Below are 17,165 nucleotides of genomic sequence, written 5' to 3'. Positions count from 1 at the left end.
TTCCCTAAATCAAAGGGCATGGTGACTGTACAATGCCTCAAGGAAAAATAAAGGAAAAAAAGCTGTGGAAAACCTTAGGAAAAGAAAATGGAAGAAAAGGGCTACAACTCATGGGAAAAGGATGTGGGAGAAATAAGACCTATAGGAAGGAAAGCGTCATTATTATTCATCCAGTGCTTAAATCTGGGAGACCTTAAAGCCCCTTTGCTGTCACCCTTTTCCAACAACTACAACTCCCTTGGGACCCTGATTAGCTCAGCAGGACCACGATGACAAATCCAGAATTGATCCACAACCAGTGATCCAGCTGAATAGCTCATAATGCTGCCTCTTGCTTTGAAATACTCTTTCACTTCAAAGAAAACATACAAAATTACATGGTCATTAGCAGGGATGTGCATAATGCAGTGTGGGACAATAAAAAGCTGCAGCTTTGGTGTCAAAATGGATTAAGGGCTCAAAGTAATGTAACCCATTAGAGCCTTTTATTTAACATAAAGAAGATAAGTGCCTTTTAGGATGCTGAAAGATTCATGCCTGAGCTTAAATTAGAGTGGGACAAACATTCTGCTGGTACAAACCAGCCCATCCCTCTTGCTGTAGAATTACATCTATTTTGTATGAGGGGGTGACAAACAACTTTTTTAGTATTATGGAGTGGCTGTGCAATTATTTAGGATGTGCCTGTTTTATGAACATGGCATCAATCTGCCCAATAAGGAGTGCTTGCAGAACCAGATGGTAAAACTTTGCAGCGTGAACACATTGCTCTAATTCTTAGGAAAAAAGGGGGAAGGTAATAGAAATGAAACCAGTTAAGGATCCACCACATAGGATGGCTTGTCTATATCAAATATGTCAACTGTGACTCATACAGGCTTTAAGTCTGGTTCTTCCAGAGCCTGCTAAGTATCAAACTAAAGAATATTTTTTAAAAATTGAAATTGATGATCTTCGCAAATTAAAATAAAACTTTGAGTTATGAATGCAGGCAGTCACATCTCACACCTATCAATCTTAGGCCTTTCTTTGTCCTTCTCCCTGCTGCTCTCACCCTGCACTGGTTTTGGCCTGGGTAGGACCTGTGCAAAAAAAAATCACTGGGCTAAAGATCTGGCAGAAGGGCTGGAAATCTGCTCTGAGGACAGGTTTTGTTCCTGTTCACTTCAGCCACACCAGTACTTGCTCAAGAGTGGCCACCTGGACTCCTGCTGCCCCGCATCTCAAGTGAAACTTTTGTGACTCTTGGGAAGGGCTTGTGTGTCACCATTAGCTAGAGTGGGAACCTCAGAGTCTCAGATTAGATTATTAACTTCCAAACACCCATTTGTGAAATGAATCCCACTCTACAGGACTGGGAGAGATCTCATGTGAATCCAGTCACATTGACAAAATAAATTATCCTACTCCCAGGCTAGTTCCATAATACTGTCGTCTAGTATCATCATTTAATACTATCCACCAATACTGTTATTTTTTAAATTTAAATTTGGCTTTTATTTCAGAACAACTATTTCCCGAATTTCAGGCAAAACTTCTTTGGAGGGTATGTTCAAAGACAATGTGCCAAATGTATCCCAGATTTTTAGCTGCTGTCAGCTTCATTTTCTGAACACTTTTAAAAAAGAATATAAGAACCATTTAAGTTCTTAAGTTCAGTATGTTAAAACAGAGTAACAACACTACAAGCAGGTGCTTTCTGGATTACTAAGGGTGAGTTTTAAATGAAACTCTTTTGATGACTGTCAGTAATTTCCAAGTTTCAGTGCTACCTTTGGGTAGCTCAGCATGGAAATGCAATACTTACCCCTTTATGATGGAACATTTGGCCCTCAACATACACTTTATAGTTCTCCACCCCCAGCTCCTTCGCCAGTCGGAGAATCCGGTTTTGGGTAGGTCCCACATAGGATCCACCAACATCTACATAATTCACTTTATCATTCTGTGAAAAAGAATACAGGAATCAGAAACTGTGCAGGAAGCTCCTCATTACAAACATCTAGAAGCTGAAAAAATTATTCCATACTGAATATGTATGGAATATATGTGTATAATATTCAGGAGGAGTTTGTTCATGGAAAAGCTTGTCAAACATTGAAATAGGCTGCGCAGGGAGGTGGTGGAGTCACTACCCCCGGAGATGCTCAAGAAATTCACATTACTTTTCTTATCATTGCAAAACATTTCTGCAGTTGAAACCATCTCCAGCATCAAGGCCTGTTTTCTCTCTAGATACCTGCTTAAACGTAATGCTGCAGGTGCTGAGCACTGCACTGCAGTTTTCCAGGAGATTAATCTCCTTTCCACACCTTGCACACCTTGGCTCCAGCCTGCTGCTGTCTGGGCAGGGAGCCCCAGCCATGCCTGCCATGAAAGGTGCTCAATGTACCCCTCAGACAGGCACCCCACTCACCTGGGAAGTGGGAAGAAAGCAGAAGGTTTCAGGGATGCACACTATTACAGCAGGCTGATCTCCCAAGACAGTAACTTTTTTTAACACTGTTTATAGTGAGTATTTTAAGCCTGGCATTCTCAATGTCACAGAAGGATGGTGTTTATGCTCCATGCTTCACACACAATGATTTCTGCTGGAACACTACTGTTTATCTCTGGTTCCCCAGCAATGGCATCTGACATAATTTACACCTCCCTCAATTCCAGGGTGGGAAGCAGAGGTAATGTCTGTATTACATTAGCCTGCACCACAAGTGACTCTTCATTTCTTTCATTTTTTTTTTCTAATGGCAATTGAGATGCAGTTCATTTTTAGAAGTAGGAGTGTTATTTCAGATAATTTTAAAACATTCTAAAACATATGTCTGAGCCATAATGATGTCTGGTCCTGCTCAGGCTGCTTCTTACAGGGCTCTAAGTCATCATGCCTGTTACAGTATGCAAAGGGAGATGGGAAAAAGAGGGGAAATGCTCTGACACTCATGGTCCCAGATGAAGGTTTTCAACACATTATTGAAGTCTAGGTAGACAATATTCATTTTTCCCTCATCTACTAAGCCAGTCACTGCACCTTAGAAGGCTGTCAGGTTGACCAAGCAGGAATTCTTCTTGGTGAACACATGCTGATTGATGACTTTTGGATTAATTGCTCTGTCACTTTTTGAGGGATTGAGCTGAAGCTGTAGCTCCCTGGATCACAATAATTGTAGTCCCCTAGGTCAGAATAATAGGAGTGACATCCATCACATCATAGACCAGCAGGAGTGAGAGTCCACATGTCATGAAGCACTTACCCTGATAGTGAATGTCCTTCCTCCAACTCTATCCCGGGCCTCAAGGACCACCACGCTGACCCCAGCCTCAGACAGCAATTTGGCTGCTGACAAACCTACCAAAAAAAGAGAAAGTGCATTAAAGCAGGTGGCAGCAGTCAGCCACATTAATGGTCAAAAACTGAATCAAAGCTTCAAGAGACTGTTCTCAAAAATCCCTAGAATAAGTGAGAAACTTTGCATGATATGCCACCACAGAAATCATGTGGCTGCTGCTTAGTTGCATGTTATAGCCATTCACAGCATTCACAGACTGAAGTTTCCTCCTTGGGTTGGCATTTTGGCCTTTTAAAAGCAGCAAAATTTCAATTATTAAGGGACAGACACACATCTTGCTCTTCATTTGTGCAGCCTATGGAAAGGCAGCACTCAGCTTGGGGGACTTGCAGTGTTACAGTGACATCAATAATGCTCCTCTCCCACATCAACTCTCTGCTCCTCTGCTGCCCCTTGTCCTCATTCACATGCAGAAGGAAAGTCTGCTTCACTGTCAGGATTCACTTCCAGCAATGGAGTTTGACCATGACAATCAAACAGGCTGCATGTAGATACTTTATAAAAGGAATTATAGTCTCAGCAAAAATCATCTAATTATGGGTCTTTGTGATGGAGCCACTAGAGACAACTGAAAATTCAATAGGACAGGAGACCTCTTTGCTTCTGACAGATGCAAGCTGAAATTGTAGAAAGCAATCATGAGTTGGTGAAATCAGATTATCCCACTGCCCTGCAGGCCAATTTGGCACTGAAGCATTGTTTCTTTGGAGTTGTTTCCCCTCCTTAAGTACACGAAAGGCAGCCCTATTGATCAGAACTTCCAAGATACCCTTCAGGCAGGAGTAATGATATTACCCTCATGTTTATTACACTACCTTGAAATGTGATTAAAATCAACTGTTTGTGAGCCTACAAAGAATGCATGTCTGAAAAGACCAAAGGAGAGGAATCATTCTGGGAAGAGTTAAATGCACTCCTTTATTCTGTATTAGGGCAATACAGAACTGACCATAAACTTCTATGCATGGAACCTTTTCATGGGAAAGTAGAACACCATTCACTGGACACCAGAACTGAGGAAGTTCAAATGTCTTACATAGGCAGAAATTATATATATAACTTTCATACTCATCTAAAAGTAACTTTACACCCTTGCACCATATTGTTCAGATTGCTGCTGGAACAGAAGTATACTTAATTCTTCCATCTATCTAATATTCTAATTTTTTTAATTGCAAGCCATTTTTCAGTGGAGTGGATATCTTATAAATTGATCTAATTTATTTCAGCGATAATTCTTTTTTTCCATGGAACTCTAGAAACAATTTTTTTCTAGCTAATTCTTTAATCCACTGGGTGATAGTTTCTCTTCCTCCCCAACATAAAAGTGGAAAACAAAAATCTATGATGTTGAAAACACAAACTCAGTATTTTCTTTTAAATACATAATTTTTTATATGCAGAAAAAAGAGATTTCAAAATACACAGTGGGTTTTGTCACAAAATAGTGGCTATCCTACATGTGTAAAATAATAGGCTGAATTTCTCTATTCTGTGTAAATACAACTGGGCACTCAGACATGACTGGGTAATTCTTTTGTAAGAAAGTTTACTGTAGATATACATGCCTTGAAAAAATTGAACATGAAGCCGAAAAAAGTCCAGGCTAGGTATGAAAAAAGAATTAAATGCAAATCTTTGTTGCCTAAGACCATAATTTCACGCTGAATACAACAGCTCTGCTCCTGCCACAGTCGTTTAGGAAGAATTATGGTTACAGTGGACTCAGTTGGAAGTTAAGCTCACTACTGGATTACAGCTTAATTATGGCATATATCCAAATAAAGAAGGGCTGCTAAGGGATGAAGAATGTGTTGTAATGTGACTGAGGTTCTCTAACCTGTTTGCCTGTTAAACTGTACTCCAGGCTTACAGGTGGTTAAGTTTCATTATTGTTAACCCAAAGGTCATCTGAGAAACTGGTCCAAAAGAAGAAAAAGGCTTTGAAGTTTCATAGACTGGGAAACAGCAATAAATAAATTGAGACAGCCAAGGCCTACTGGGAACTGGGAGAGGGCATGACTCACAAGTAAAAACAATATAAAATAAGTTGATTTAAGATTACTACACATTTATTTGTTCATAGCATGGAAAGTATTTTCTTTCAAAACAAAGGACTAGGAACAACACCTGCACACAGCATCTCTATGTCTATCTATATTTCTGTCTGATGGACTCACCTCTTTAGCTCCATCCTGGCAAGACTGAAGTGCACCAGGTCCAGGTGCTTTTTATACACAATTAACCTCTAAACTGACTGCATATTTACTCTTCATCTTCCCCATAACTTGATTGCTGTTCCAGTATCCTGGACAGGACTGGACACCAGAGAGTGACGATTTGATTGATGGGGTAAGAATGAGAGAGGAAGGTATGAGACCTTCTCCTTTCCTGCTCCTTGCCCCATCCCTGCCTGCTCAGCTCCCCTCAGGCTGCATGGAGCTATCCTCTCACTTCCTCTACAACATCTCCATCCCAGAGGACATCATGAACTTCAGCAACTGCCAAGGAGCAGGGAAGAAGTTGTGGATGTGCCATCCCTAGAAGTGCTCCGGGCCAGGCTGGATGGGGCTTTGAGAACCTGGTCTAGTGGGAGGTGTCCCTGCCCATGGCAGAGGGTGGAATGAGATGGGCTTTAAGGTCCCTTCCAATCCAAACCACTCCTTACAGACACACTATTCCAGGCCAAAAGGAGCACTGGGCTCAGTGCTCAGACCAGGCAGTGGAAGCACTCCAGGTCTGTTGGTGTGACTGTGGTGCAGACACTCCTGTCACAGCTGAGCCTGTGGCTGCATCACCTCCACCTCCCCTGAGTGCAGCCTTGAGATAAAGCTGGAAACCATCCCAAACCACTGGACAAACTCCTTCCAGATATCCCCCTAATCCTATGAATTAGAAATGCACTACTTGCCTCAGAGAGATGGAAAGAGCCTGCCAAAACCATGCCTCGTTCTCAGTATCCGGCTGTGGAAATTCACTTACTGTTAAATGAGAACAAACAAGGCGAGACATCCTCCACAAGGGTTTCTATGGAAATCTCACAAGCAGCTCCCCTCCTCTGAAGATGCCATGCAGGAAAGCTATTGATTTTGCAGTGCTATTAAGGACTCAGAATTGCTGCTGCTACAGATCATACTGTGGCTGCTTTCATGCCAGAAAATTGTCATAATTCTACCACAAGCAAAGCTCTTTGAAGTGCATCAAACACTGGACATAGAGTAAAAAGAAAAGCAAAAAGAAAAGAAGCTAAGATGAATTGATGCCAACCTGCAGACTACAAGACACACCCCATGACTGAAACACAAGGATGCTGAACAATACTGAATTTTGTAATACAACAAAGCCCATCTCTACCTCATAGGAAAGAAAAGTTCAACTCCACAGGTAGTGAACAACACTAGGATTTATTGGACTTGAACTTGAATCCAGAGGAGTCCTGTAATGAGGAAAATGGTTCCCTGTTTGGTAGGGAAATGTTCATAAGAGTAGATTTATGAGAATAATTCCAAGTTGCCTCAATACTGAGGTTGATACAGGGCATATGAGCAGAGATGAGTTCTACAGTACAGTGAGAGTTTTAATAAAAGTTACTTTATTGGAAATGTCCTAGTGATTGTATACTAACAGTACAGAGTTATACTTTTCAAAATCTAGGCTCTGTAAATACAGAACATTCCTTCATAAAATCCTTATTAATCCACCCTACTGTACATGGCATGGGATAGCTACATTGTGAGAAAGATGATTAGCTCATTACTGTAGTGTTCTAGCAAGCAATTGAGAAAATGGGAAAAAATCTTCCAATAAAATCCCTACATTTTTCTGATCTTGGGAGAGGAAATAACTTTAAGACTTTTTTTTGCTCATTTTTCACATACACATCAGTAAAAGAAGAGAATTGGCAATATATCATTATTAAAGTTTCAATGTAATGGCATTCTAATGCTGTGATTATTTTTACTGTTTCATTGATAGAAAACCTAACTTTTTCCAAACACAATTGAGTAATTAAACTTGGCAATGACACCTTAAAATCAGCTCTCATTTTTCCAGCTAGAAATCCTTTTGGCAAGTAAAAATGAACCCGTCAATGAGGGATGAAAAACATTTCTGCCATGACCATAGGGTAAAATCTCCCTTTCTCACCTCTTTATTCTTCTGCAAACCCGATTACCCTTTCATTGGAATTTTTGTGCACATCGTAGCATTTATTTAAGTTTTAAAACACAGTTAAAATGTGCTCAGTTATGTCAGATTGACCAGAGAAGCCACTATGGGCAACAACACAGAGAAAGCTGAGAACAAAAAAACTGTTTCTTTTCACTGACATAGGATTTTAGGATTTTAAATTGCCACTGAAAATATTAAAAGAAATCCAAATCAACAATGCTGTTAATTCAGTAACAGCATCTTAAATCCACACAAACAGCAAGAATGCACAGTGTGGATCACAAGTCCATATTTATTTTTATTTCAGTGTTGCCTAATACCTTAACATCACTAATTTTCTGCTTGTCAGAAACCGTGTTTTATCTTGCCATACTTTCTTTCACATCCCTTCTTGAAGAATACTTGGTACTGGAGAGAGATTATGTATTTTGTCATTTTCGGGTAAACGTATTTAATTCCTTTTTCATCAGTATTTTTCCCCTTCCAGGAAAAAAAAAATCCACTTGATTCAGCAAAGCTCTTAAGCAAAAGAGAATAAATATTTTTTATTACAGAGTACATTGTCCAAATGAGACCAAGTCTCAATGGCATCACTGTCCAAATGCTTTCTTACAGATGCAAGCCTTGTTCTGAAGGGCACAAAGACAATTTCTCATGCACAGTGTTAACAGAAATACAGTGGGCAGGAAGAGGGAATTCTAACCCAAGGGTGAATCCACTCCTCCACACACTGGGATTTTTCATGTCCACGGGTTCTTGCAGTAAACATTCCTTCCCCAAAGTAATGCCCTTCCCCAAAAGGCAGAAAAAAGTTAATGAGTATAAGCACAGGGTTGGAAATGAGGCATCTTTCCTTCCATTACATATTAAAATGAGCATATTTAAATGATGATAGTTTGATACCACCTAGTAATAGAAAGAACCAAGGTAATTACACACATTTATGACTATTGACAATTTTTTTTAGTGAGTGTTGTGCTGAATAAATTCCTGTTACCTAAATGGTGTCCTTCAACTAAAAAAGTATGTGAAAAAATGTTGTTGCTAAATTATGATCAATGTCATCACCACAAATACCAATAACATCACTGCTGGTATTCCCAGAAAAAACGGGACAGGCATTTTGCCCCATGCCTGGTTTTGTTTTGTTTGGGTTTTTTAGGGACTTGTCCTAACTACTTGGCTATTTGTTTTGCATGTTGGGGCAAATAACACTCATAAGACTTCAGTAGCAAAACAGCAGAATACATTATGAAAAATGAGGCAAATGGATATTGGTACTTCTGCTTATTTGCAATTATTGTATAAAGCATCCATTATGCTTTGTATGGGGTTCTGGGAGTTTTGCTCCTGCTGTACATTTTTTGTCATAAAGACAGTCAGCTTAACAAGGAGTACATTGGGAACTCAGAGATCTGTGAAACATTGTTATTTATTTCTGCATCCCCAAAAATGGTCTTTAGGAATCTCTGATACTAAATGACAACATTATCACTGATTATCAGCTTTGTGGTTGGATCAGAAAGAAGGAAGGAACTGGGCAGATGGAAGCCAGCACAGGGAAAATGTAAAGAGATAAATAGAGAATACATTTTATGAATCAAATATTACATTCCTATAGGTCAAATCCCAGGTAAATACAGAAGTAACAGTAGGGAAAAAAAATCTATTGGAAACTACTCCAGACTTACACAGGTCGGACTGATTCTATCTCACACCAACAACTGTGTGTTTGACAGTTTATCTGACACCACTACCCACCAGCAGCTTGGCGTGCTGTCAAAACAAACAGGGCAGTATACAACAGAAATTGTGCTGCCAGGATGGCAAGCAAGGAAAATCTGCATTTCCTCATTATTCAGTCTCTCACTCAGAGCCCAAAGCCAAGGCGTAGGTAGCTCGAGGGGTAAGGCTGTCGATCACACACTGTGGAGCGGGAGATGCCAACACACAGTGCTTTTCCACAGACAGAAAAACAGAAATGTCGTAATAACATATCATATGTTTTATTTCTATATAAAGACTAATCACTACTATTTTTACGTCCCAGCTTTTCCTACAATTTGTGGCCCTTGGACTCCTCCATAAGTGCAGCAGAAACCAGTGCTGTTTCCTGCACATGGCTGGGAAATCTCAGCTTTGATTTTGTAGAACCATGCAATCTCCTTGTTTCTAGACAAGAGCAAACATTCTTTTCTGTGGAAATAAGAACTATCCATGTCAGCAAATTCTAGTCTTGAGTGCAAGATTCAATTACGTCTGTTTTTCCCTTGTGTTTTGTACTTGCAACACAATGTGCTGAAATTTCTTCCAAAAGATATTTACATACAAGATTTTTTGGACTTCTCTGCTTCTGGACATACTTCTCCATATCTGCTGCCTCTCTGGTTTGCATTATATAGACAGACATTATTCATTCTCCATGCAATCTTCTGATAAACTTGGCCTGCACACAAGGTGAGGCTGGCACATGAATATACTCCCATGAAAAAAATCGAGGTATTTTGCTTACATTCTTTTTCTTTTTTTTTTCTTTCCAAACTTGGAACTATTTAAGCTTGAATTTTCAGGGGGTGTTTTTCTGGGTGCGGTTTCTTGTAATTCTTTTCTGCTGGAAAATCTTGGTCAAAATTGACTAGATTTCTAAATGCACGGGGTAAACATGTTCTTTGATTTTGAAAATCCTGCCTTTTTAAATTCCTATTTTGGAAGTTGCAGCAGCAACTTGAAATTTGGCAGGGAGGGAGCCCTGTCAACATAGTACACTTTGTTATCCATGTGAAAATATGCCCCAGTTAGGTCAGTTAGAAAGTTTTGAGAAATTACAGGTCACAGCAATCGTTTTTCAGACCTGACAAGCTGAAATATCTGAGGTTTCTGTCAAAACTCTCGGAGTACTTAATGCTGTCCAGTTGTTAATGTGCCTGAGGAGTGACTGAACATCCAGGATCTCCTTACAACATTTTGTGCCATCAGCTTGCTGGATTTCAACAAAAAAACACAATCAAGTAAAATTAATCAAGTCAAAATCAATCCAAAACAACACTCTTCAGTTCAGTAGAAAAATAAATAGAAATAAATATAAATAGCTATAAATAGAAATAAATTTTCTATAAATAGAAAATGGAAGCAATATTCAAGCCATATAAATAAAAACTTAATGTGGGTTTGGGGAAAGTCTTTAACTTCAAGCACCAGTTTATTTAATATAAGTGGGTATAAAATGCTGTAATTAATATTAACTGTATTACAGGGCACATTATCTATTAAGAGTGACACAAACGTGTGCCTGGGGCTTTTACTGGCTACAATCCACATTTTTAACATGCAAGCCCAAGTGGAGAGAGGAATCTATCCCAACCTCTGCAGCTCCCTTTCTGTAGGGCTCCAAAGGCACTTCCTGATGCAGCCTGGACAGTTTGAGTGTGATTCCACAAGGTACAGCAGGAAAATCTCAGAGGTAGAAGCCACCCAAGCAGAGATTTCTTCCAAAAGCACTCTGCAGAAGCTCCCTCCATCCCTAGACTGCAGTTCCCTACAGGCAGAGTGGATTATATATTATAGTGGACTATATATTATAATGCTCAAAAACCCCAGGTTTCTGGGATCCAACAAGTGGATTCTGTTCCCTGGAACGACCACACTGTGGTGTGCATGCAGAGGCCAGGAGCATGGATGAGTAGAACATGTTAGGCATTGTTCAGAAATTGCCACCCAGGACCACACTTTGCTTTGAGGAATAGACAACTCCAGAGCTGCCTGTCAGGATTTCAGTTTCATTTCACAAATACTGGACAAATACTTTTAAAGCCATAGCATCACTGCTGAGAAGTTCACACTTAATAGAACAAGCATCTTTCTTATACCTCATACAGGTTTTATGTATTTCCAGTAAAGAACTACTTTATCCCAGGGTTTCCTGTCCTCTCCTGCAAGCACCAGGTAGTGAGAATTAAAAATACAGTAGAAGGAGATGAGACAGAAATCTCACCAGATGAGTCAACTGCAAATTCAATTTCAGAGATACAAACAGCAAGTCAAGACTGGAGTCAGAGAGATGTTGAGGGGAAATCTTGCCCATAGTGGAGCATGATTTGTTATATATTCCACCAGAAACAGAATTCTAGATACTGATTTTTAAGATATATTTTTTTAAGACCAGAAAGCAAGCAGCACTGTCTAAGCTCTTGCAGAACTGAGGTGTAGGCATATTGGTACAGGAATGGTAGTGACAGAGAAGCTGTGAGAAAAGCAAAACAGGCCAGAGGCTGATCAGAGTCTAATCCCCAGCTATGAATGGCAGTGTAGAGTAAAGATGGATTAATTATTAAATAAGGCATTTATCGGTTATTTTTCAATGGCTATTTTCTTGAAATTATGCCTGTTTTAATTCATAACAGGCAAACACCAATTTCTATGCCATGACTTTTCCATTTGCAGGAAAAATGTTCCTGGACCCCAGGAGTGCTGTAACATGTTTGTTTGTCTTCCTCATGCCACGAACAAATTTTCAGGGACTGAAATTTTCTGCTTGGATCCATTTCAATCCCCACACCAGGTTTTGGTCCAAGGCATAAGTGTTGCAAAGTAACTTAATGTTTTTGTGCTAGTGACATCTCAAAGCATTTTCTGATACACTGCAACAGGTTGGAAACCTGAAGGAAAGAGGCACCCTGAAGAGCTTCTCAGAGCTCTAAAAACCATATTAAGAGGATGTCACCATCAGCTGCACACAGAATGGGTGGTAATTCTCTAAGGACGCTGTGTGAATTACAGGAACCCTAAGGATTGAATAACCAAATGTCTCAAGCTAGCAGGAAAATTACCAGGCATCTGGTAAAACTAAAAAGCAAGGAAATCTAGGTCCACACTATTCCTTTCTGTTTAATGATGCTATAGATTATTTGCATATTTACATATTAACAGATAAGTATTTAAATAATTACTGTTCTTTTAGTAAATGAAATAATTATGTAAATAATTTTCTGTTTTATGCATTAATTCACTGCAGATTACACCAAAGGAAAGTGTCTGACTCCTTCTCAATACTAATAAAATCTAACTTTACCCACACCAATAATGACTATAGTATTACTGAAGACACACAGTCATAAAACTCACCTTTTCTGAATCACTAGTGAAGTAAGGACTGCCTGAAAACTGAGACCTGGCCAAAGCTGCCAACACAAAATTGACCTGAGAGACAACCTAAACACTAATTTTCTCCAACACAGCAACATTCTCATTGTAGGTAACATAAAAAATAATTAATTAACAGGGTTTTTTAAGCATAAGGATGGGGGGTCATGATGCAATTGCTGGCATCAAAGTAGATCTGAAGAGTATTTTGGGAAGTGTTGCCTGGTGAAGTGTGAAGAGTGCACGGCACTTGGGGAATCGGGCTGCCTCTAGAACAGCTCTTCTCACAGCAGCAAAACCTAACCTGGAGGTGTTAAAAACCTAATTCCCAGATGTTTACTCTGCAGCATTTTTCCAAACAAAGCAACAGCCACCGCGGCGTGGGCAACCCAACAAAACCACGTCCAAACACCATCTTTGCGGGGACGATGCTCCGGTCCCAGCCTGTATCCCCGCGTCCCTGCCTCGTCCCGCACCTCGGGCTCAGCCAAGTCACTTTCCTCCAGCCCCTCCCGGCCAGCACCCGGAACGAACCAAGGCGAGGAGCAGGATTTGTCCCTAACGTAGCGACACGGATCACTTGATCATGTCCCCTGTCCTGCCCCGAGCGCACCTGCAGCCCCCGGGGCTCTCGTCCATCGCCCCCCCCGCGCCACCGCCCGGCCCCGCCGCCGCTGGACGCGCTCCGGGAGCGCTCCCGGGGGATGCCCCGGGGAAGGCCGGCGGGGGCCACGCCGTTCCCCCCTAACCCACCGGAGATGCCGGCCCCGATCACGATCACGTCGTATCTCTCGGCCATGGCTCTGTCCCCGCTGTCCCTGCGCCGGCTCCGGCCACGGCCGCGGCTCCGTCCCGGCCCCGCGCTCCCACAGCGCCGTCCCGCCCGCCCCGGCCCCGCCCCCGGGCGTGGCCCCGCTGCCTTTCCACCAATGGGAATCGTTAGAGGGCAGGGGCTTGTCTGGCCACGCCCACCCCGGTTCTAGCTGAGCGGCCCGACGGGGAGGGGGATGCTCGGCGGCACCGGGAACACCGGGAACAAGGGAACACTGGAAACACGGGGGACACCGGGAACAAGGGAACACTGGAAACACGGGGGACACCAGGAACAAGGGAACACTGGGAACACGGGGGACACCTGGAACAAGGGAACACTGGGAACACGGGGGACACCGGGAACAAGGGAACACTGGGAACAAGCAAACACTGGGAACAAGGGAACACTAGAAAGACGGGGAACACCGGGAACAAGGGAATATTGGGAACACTGAGAACAAGGGAACGCTGGGAACACGGGAATACCGGGAACAAGGGAACACTGGAAACACTAAGAATACCAGGAATACCCGGAACAAGGGAACACTGGGAACATGGGAACACCGAGAACGCTGGGAATAAGGGAACACTGAGAACACGAGGAACACCGGGAGCACCGGCATCAAGGGAACACTGGGAACAAGAGAACATTGGGAACATAGAAACACCGGGAACAAGGGAAGATCGGGAAAAGGGAACACTGTGAACACAGGAACACTGGGAACACGGGACACATGAATACCGGGAACACCGGGAATGCCGCATCCCGGGGCGCGCATCGCTACCGGCTCCGTGCCGCCCCACAGCTGGGGGACACAGGCGGGCGGGCAGGAGCATGCCCGGTGCAGGATGCAGAGAATGAACCAGCCCAAATTCGCTGAACCCCCTGCTAGTCACCCGCAGTGACTGCGGGGCAGGAGGAGAACCACGGAGCCAGAGGTTACAGCAGCCTGCAAGCCTCACCTCCCGCTAGAATCAAGTCATACTTGATCCATGAGCCAGGGAACAAGGGGTTAACCTTTCCATGGATGTGTCTTCCCAAAGACAATGCCTGAAATAATAATTGCTTGTCAAAATTCTGTTTGTGCTTAGCTACTGTTACTGCTCTGGAATGCGTGATGGTTGTGATAATCCTTGCCACGCGTTTTAAGTGTAAATGCTCTGTGGAGCAGAAAAAATAGAGAACTTGTCCATCCTCTTCCAAGTAGACACAGCAGACCTTTACAGTCCACACAATTACAGGAAATCCTAATGCTGATTCGTGTTAAATGTTGGCATCAGTTCTGAGAGTTGCCCAATTCTGCAATCATACTCCATGCCTGGGTATGGCCAATGAATCCAGTGAGACTCCAATAACTTTTGTGTTCTTGGAAATTAGTCGGTTTTCTCTTCTATAGAGAAAATATAGGACCTTTGATTTTTTGTTAATTATGCCAAATGAGTGAGATGTAGATCTGTTAGTGGGACCCAGAGGAGGTTCTTCTTGGAGCACTTCTATCAGGAACATCTGAAAGAGCTGTGATTGTTCAGCCTGGAGAAGAGAAGCCTCTGGAGAGACCTCATTGAGGCCTCAAAAGGAGACTACGAGAAAGATCAGGACTGACTTTTCAGCATAGCCTGTTACAATAGGACAAGGAATAACAGGTTTACACTAAAAGAGCTGATTTAGGTTTGTTATAAAGAAGAACTGTTGCAATGAGGGTGGTGAAACACTGTAACAGGTTGCTCAGAGAGGTAATGGATGACACATCCCTGGAAACACTCAAGCTCAGGTTGCTCCCAGCAATGTGGTGCAAAAGGTCCCTGCTCGTTGCAGGGCGAGTGGACTGGTTGAGCTTTAAAGGTCCCTTCCAACCCAAATCATTCTGTGGTTCTATGACAGCAGTGACTGAATGCAGAAACACTGATAAATCACTAAGCAACGGTGCAGGAGACAGAGTAATGGATCTTCCTCACCAGTAAGAACAGGTACTTTACAAAGCATAAGTGCAGAGCTCTGTAAGTGTGTTGCAATATCTGCAGACACAGAAGTGTCAGGCACTGCAGAACAACAGATCCCTGCTGCTGTGGGAGATCATCTGCTGACACAGAAGCTCATTATCACCGTGATTGCTGCTGCTCCTTGCCAGGGTAAAGGGAACACAACAGGAACAGACCAAGGCTGTGAGAGTGGTATGGATTCTGAAACAGAAAACCTAATGTACCAACACCCACTTTGTGCTCAACGGGGAAAAAAGGCTCTGTTTCTCGAGGGAGATAAGGACACCCACTCCCACAGCTCTGCTGGCTCCAGTGGGCAGGTCACAGGGAATCTGACAAATAAAAAGCGTCACCCAGGGGCACCTCCCTCATAATTCAGAAGCCAAGTTTGGAGGAAAGCAACAAAAACATCCTTTGTGATAACAGCAGGAAACTTGTGTGCATCTAGATAACTTGCTGATAGATAAGCTTGCCAACAGATCTCCAGTGCTAAAGGAGCCTGTAAGTCTTGTGAAAAGGCAGTGGAGACTGAAGTGGTTCCAAATGTGAATCCAAGTGTGAATATCCAAGTGTGAATTATACAAATTGTTGGCTCAACCATTGTAGTAAAGACTGAAAAAAATTCCTGAGGGGTTGTCAAGGGTTACCTCGGGCTTTGACAGATTCCAAAGGTAGCAATGCCTGTCAGAGCCAGGTGACTGCTCAGTCCTTGGCCTCAATAAGACCACTCAGAACAATTCTCTCTCAACTCAGACCTGCAAACATCAAGGATTTGGGGGAAAAAAAAAAACCCCGAAGCTTTGCTTGAGAACAACAGAATAACCCAAAGAGACTTGCTGAAAATGCAAGAAGTAGGGAAGGAAAAAGGTGATGTGTCATACTGAGAGTGATCCTTCTCTTCTAAATGTGATGGCCACATTTTTAAAAGAAGATTTGAAATGTGTCAGAAATCAACAGAAATTAAAGGGATGCCAAACTTTACACTAAAGGAAATTCCAAGCAGATAAAATTTTATTTGGAAATAAATCAGTTGTTGCTCAGAAAGGAGAGTTGATTAAGAAGGAATTGCTCACCAATGGTCCCTCTTTGTTATGCAGTATAAAAAACAAGGAAACAACACTAAAGGATGAAATAGGAAGCTTCTGTTGCTGAAATAATTTACTAGCAATTTCTTGAGTTGATTTATGTCTGCCTCAGTGATTGATTTTCAGCAATAATTTGCTGAGCCTGCAAAATGTGCATGATCATAAATGTGAAGGTATAGGAGGTCACAGACACAGAATTTCAAATTTGCCAGGAAAAAAACACTGAAAGTTGATGAGAAATACAGTGGAATATCAAGAACAAAGCTTTCACTTGAGATCATATCTGTGTCATCAACAACAAAAAACTGTTGGGTAGCCCCAAGAATGGGCAAAGTTGGATCAATTTGTTGATCAAAGAACACGAAGAAAAGTATCCAAAAGCAAGTGGCATCACCAAGTCCTTTACTGTGCTACCAGTGTTTTGCTTCCAGTTTTGCCAACTACTGATGTGAGGAAGTCAAACTTCTCAGGTCATATCATAAGGAGTCACAGTTCAGTGTTATTTTGTGTCTGCTCAATACCCCAAATGAGTAAAATCAGTCATAATTGCTGTGAAAGACACAGATATTTTGCATTCCTTTCTGATTTCAATGTTACTTATTTTGCCAATGCATCCAAAAATTAGAACACA

General features: G+C 42.0%; 1 protein-coding gene across 1 annotated transcript in view; it reads right to left on the bottom strand.

The window, feature by feature from the left end:
- Nucleotides 1-13,540, bottom strand: part of LOC106853521 (amine oxidase [flavin-containing] A-like) — a 34,640-nt gene extending 21,100 nt beyond the window's left edge. The window contains exons 1-3 of the mRNA XM_014876821.2: nt 13,410-13,540; nt 3,252-3,346; nt 1,808-1,945 (exon numbers count right to left, since the gene is read on the bottom strand). Of these exons, the coding sequence (XP_014732307.1) occupies nt 1,808-1,945; nt 3,252-3,346; nt 13,410-13,455 (279 nt within the window). The 5' untranslated portion in view covers nt 13,456-13,540. The remainder of the gene's footprint in view (nt 1-1,807; nt 1,946-3,251; nt 3,347-13,409) is intronic.
- Nucleotides 13,541-17,165: the final 3,625 nt, after the last annotated feature.

Source organism: Sturnus vulgaris, chromosome 2 (assembly GCF_052056855.1).
Source record: "Sturnus vulgaris isolate bStuVul1 chromosome 2, bStuVul1.hap1, whole genome shotgun sequence".
Lineage (NCBI taxonomy): Eukaryota > Metazoa > Chordata > Aves > Passeriformes > Sturnidae > Sturnus > Sturnus vulgaris.
The sequence above is the reverse complement of the archived record's forward strand: the minus strand, read 5'-3'. Positions and strand labels throughout refer to the sequence as shown.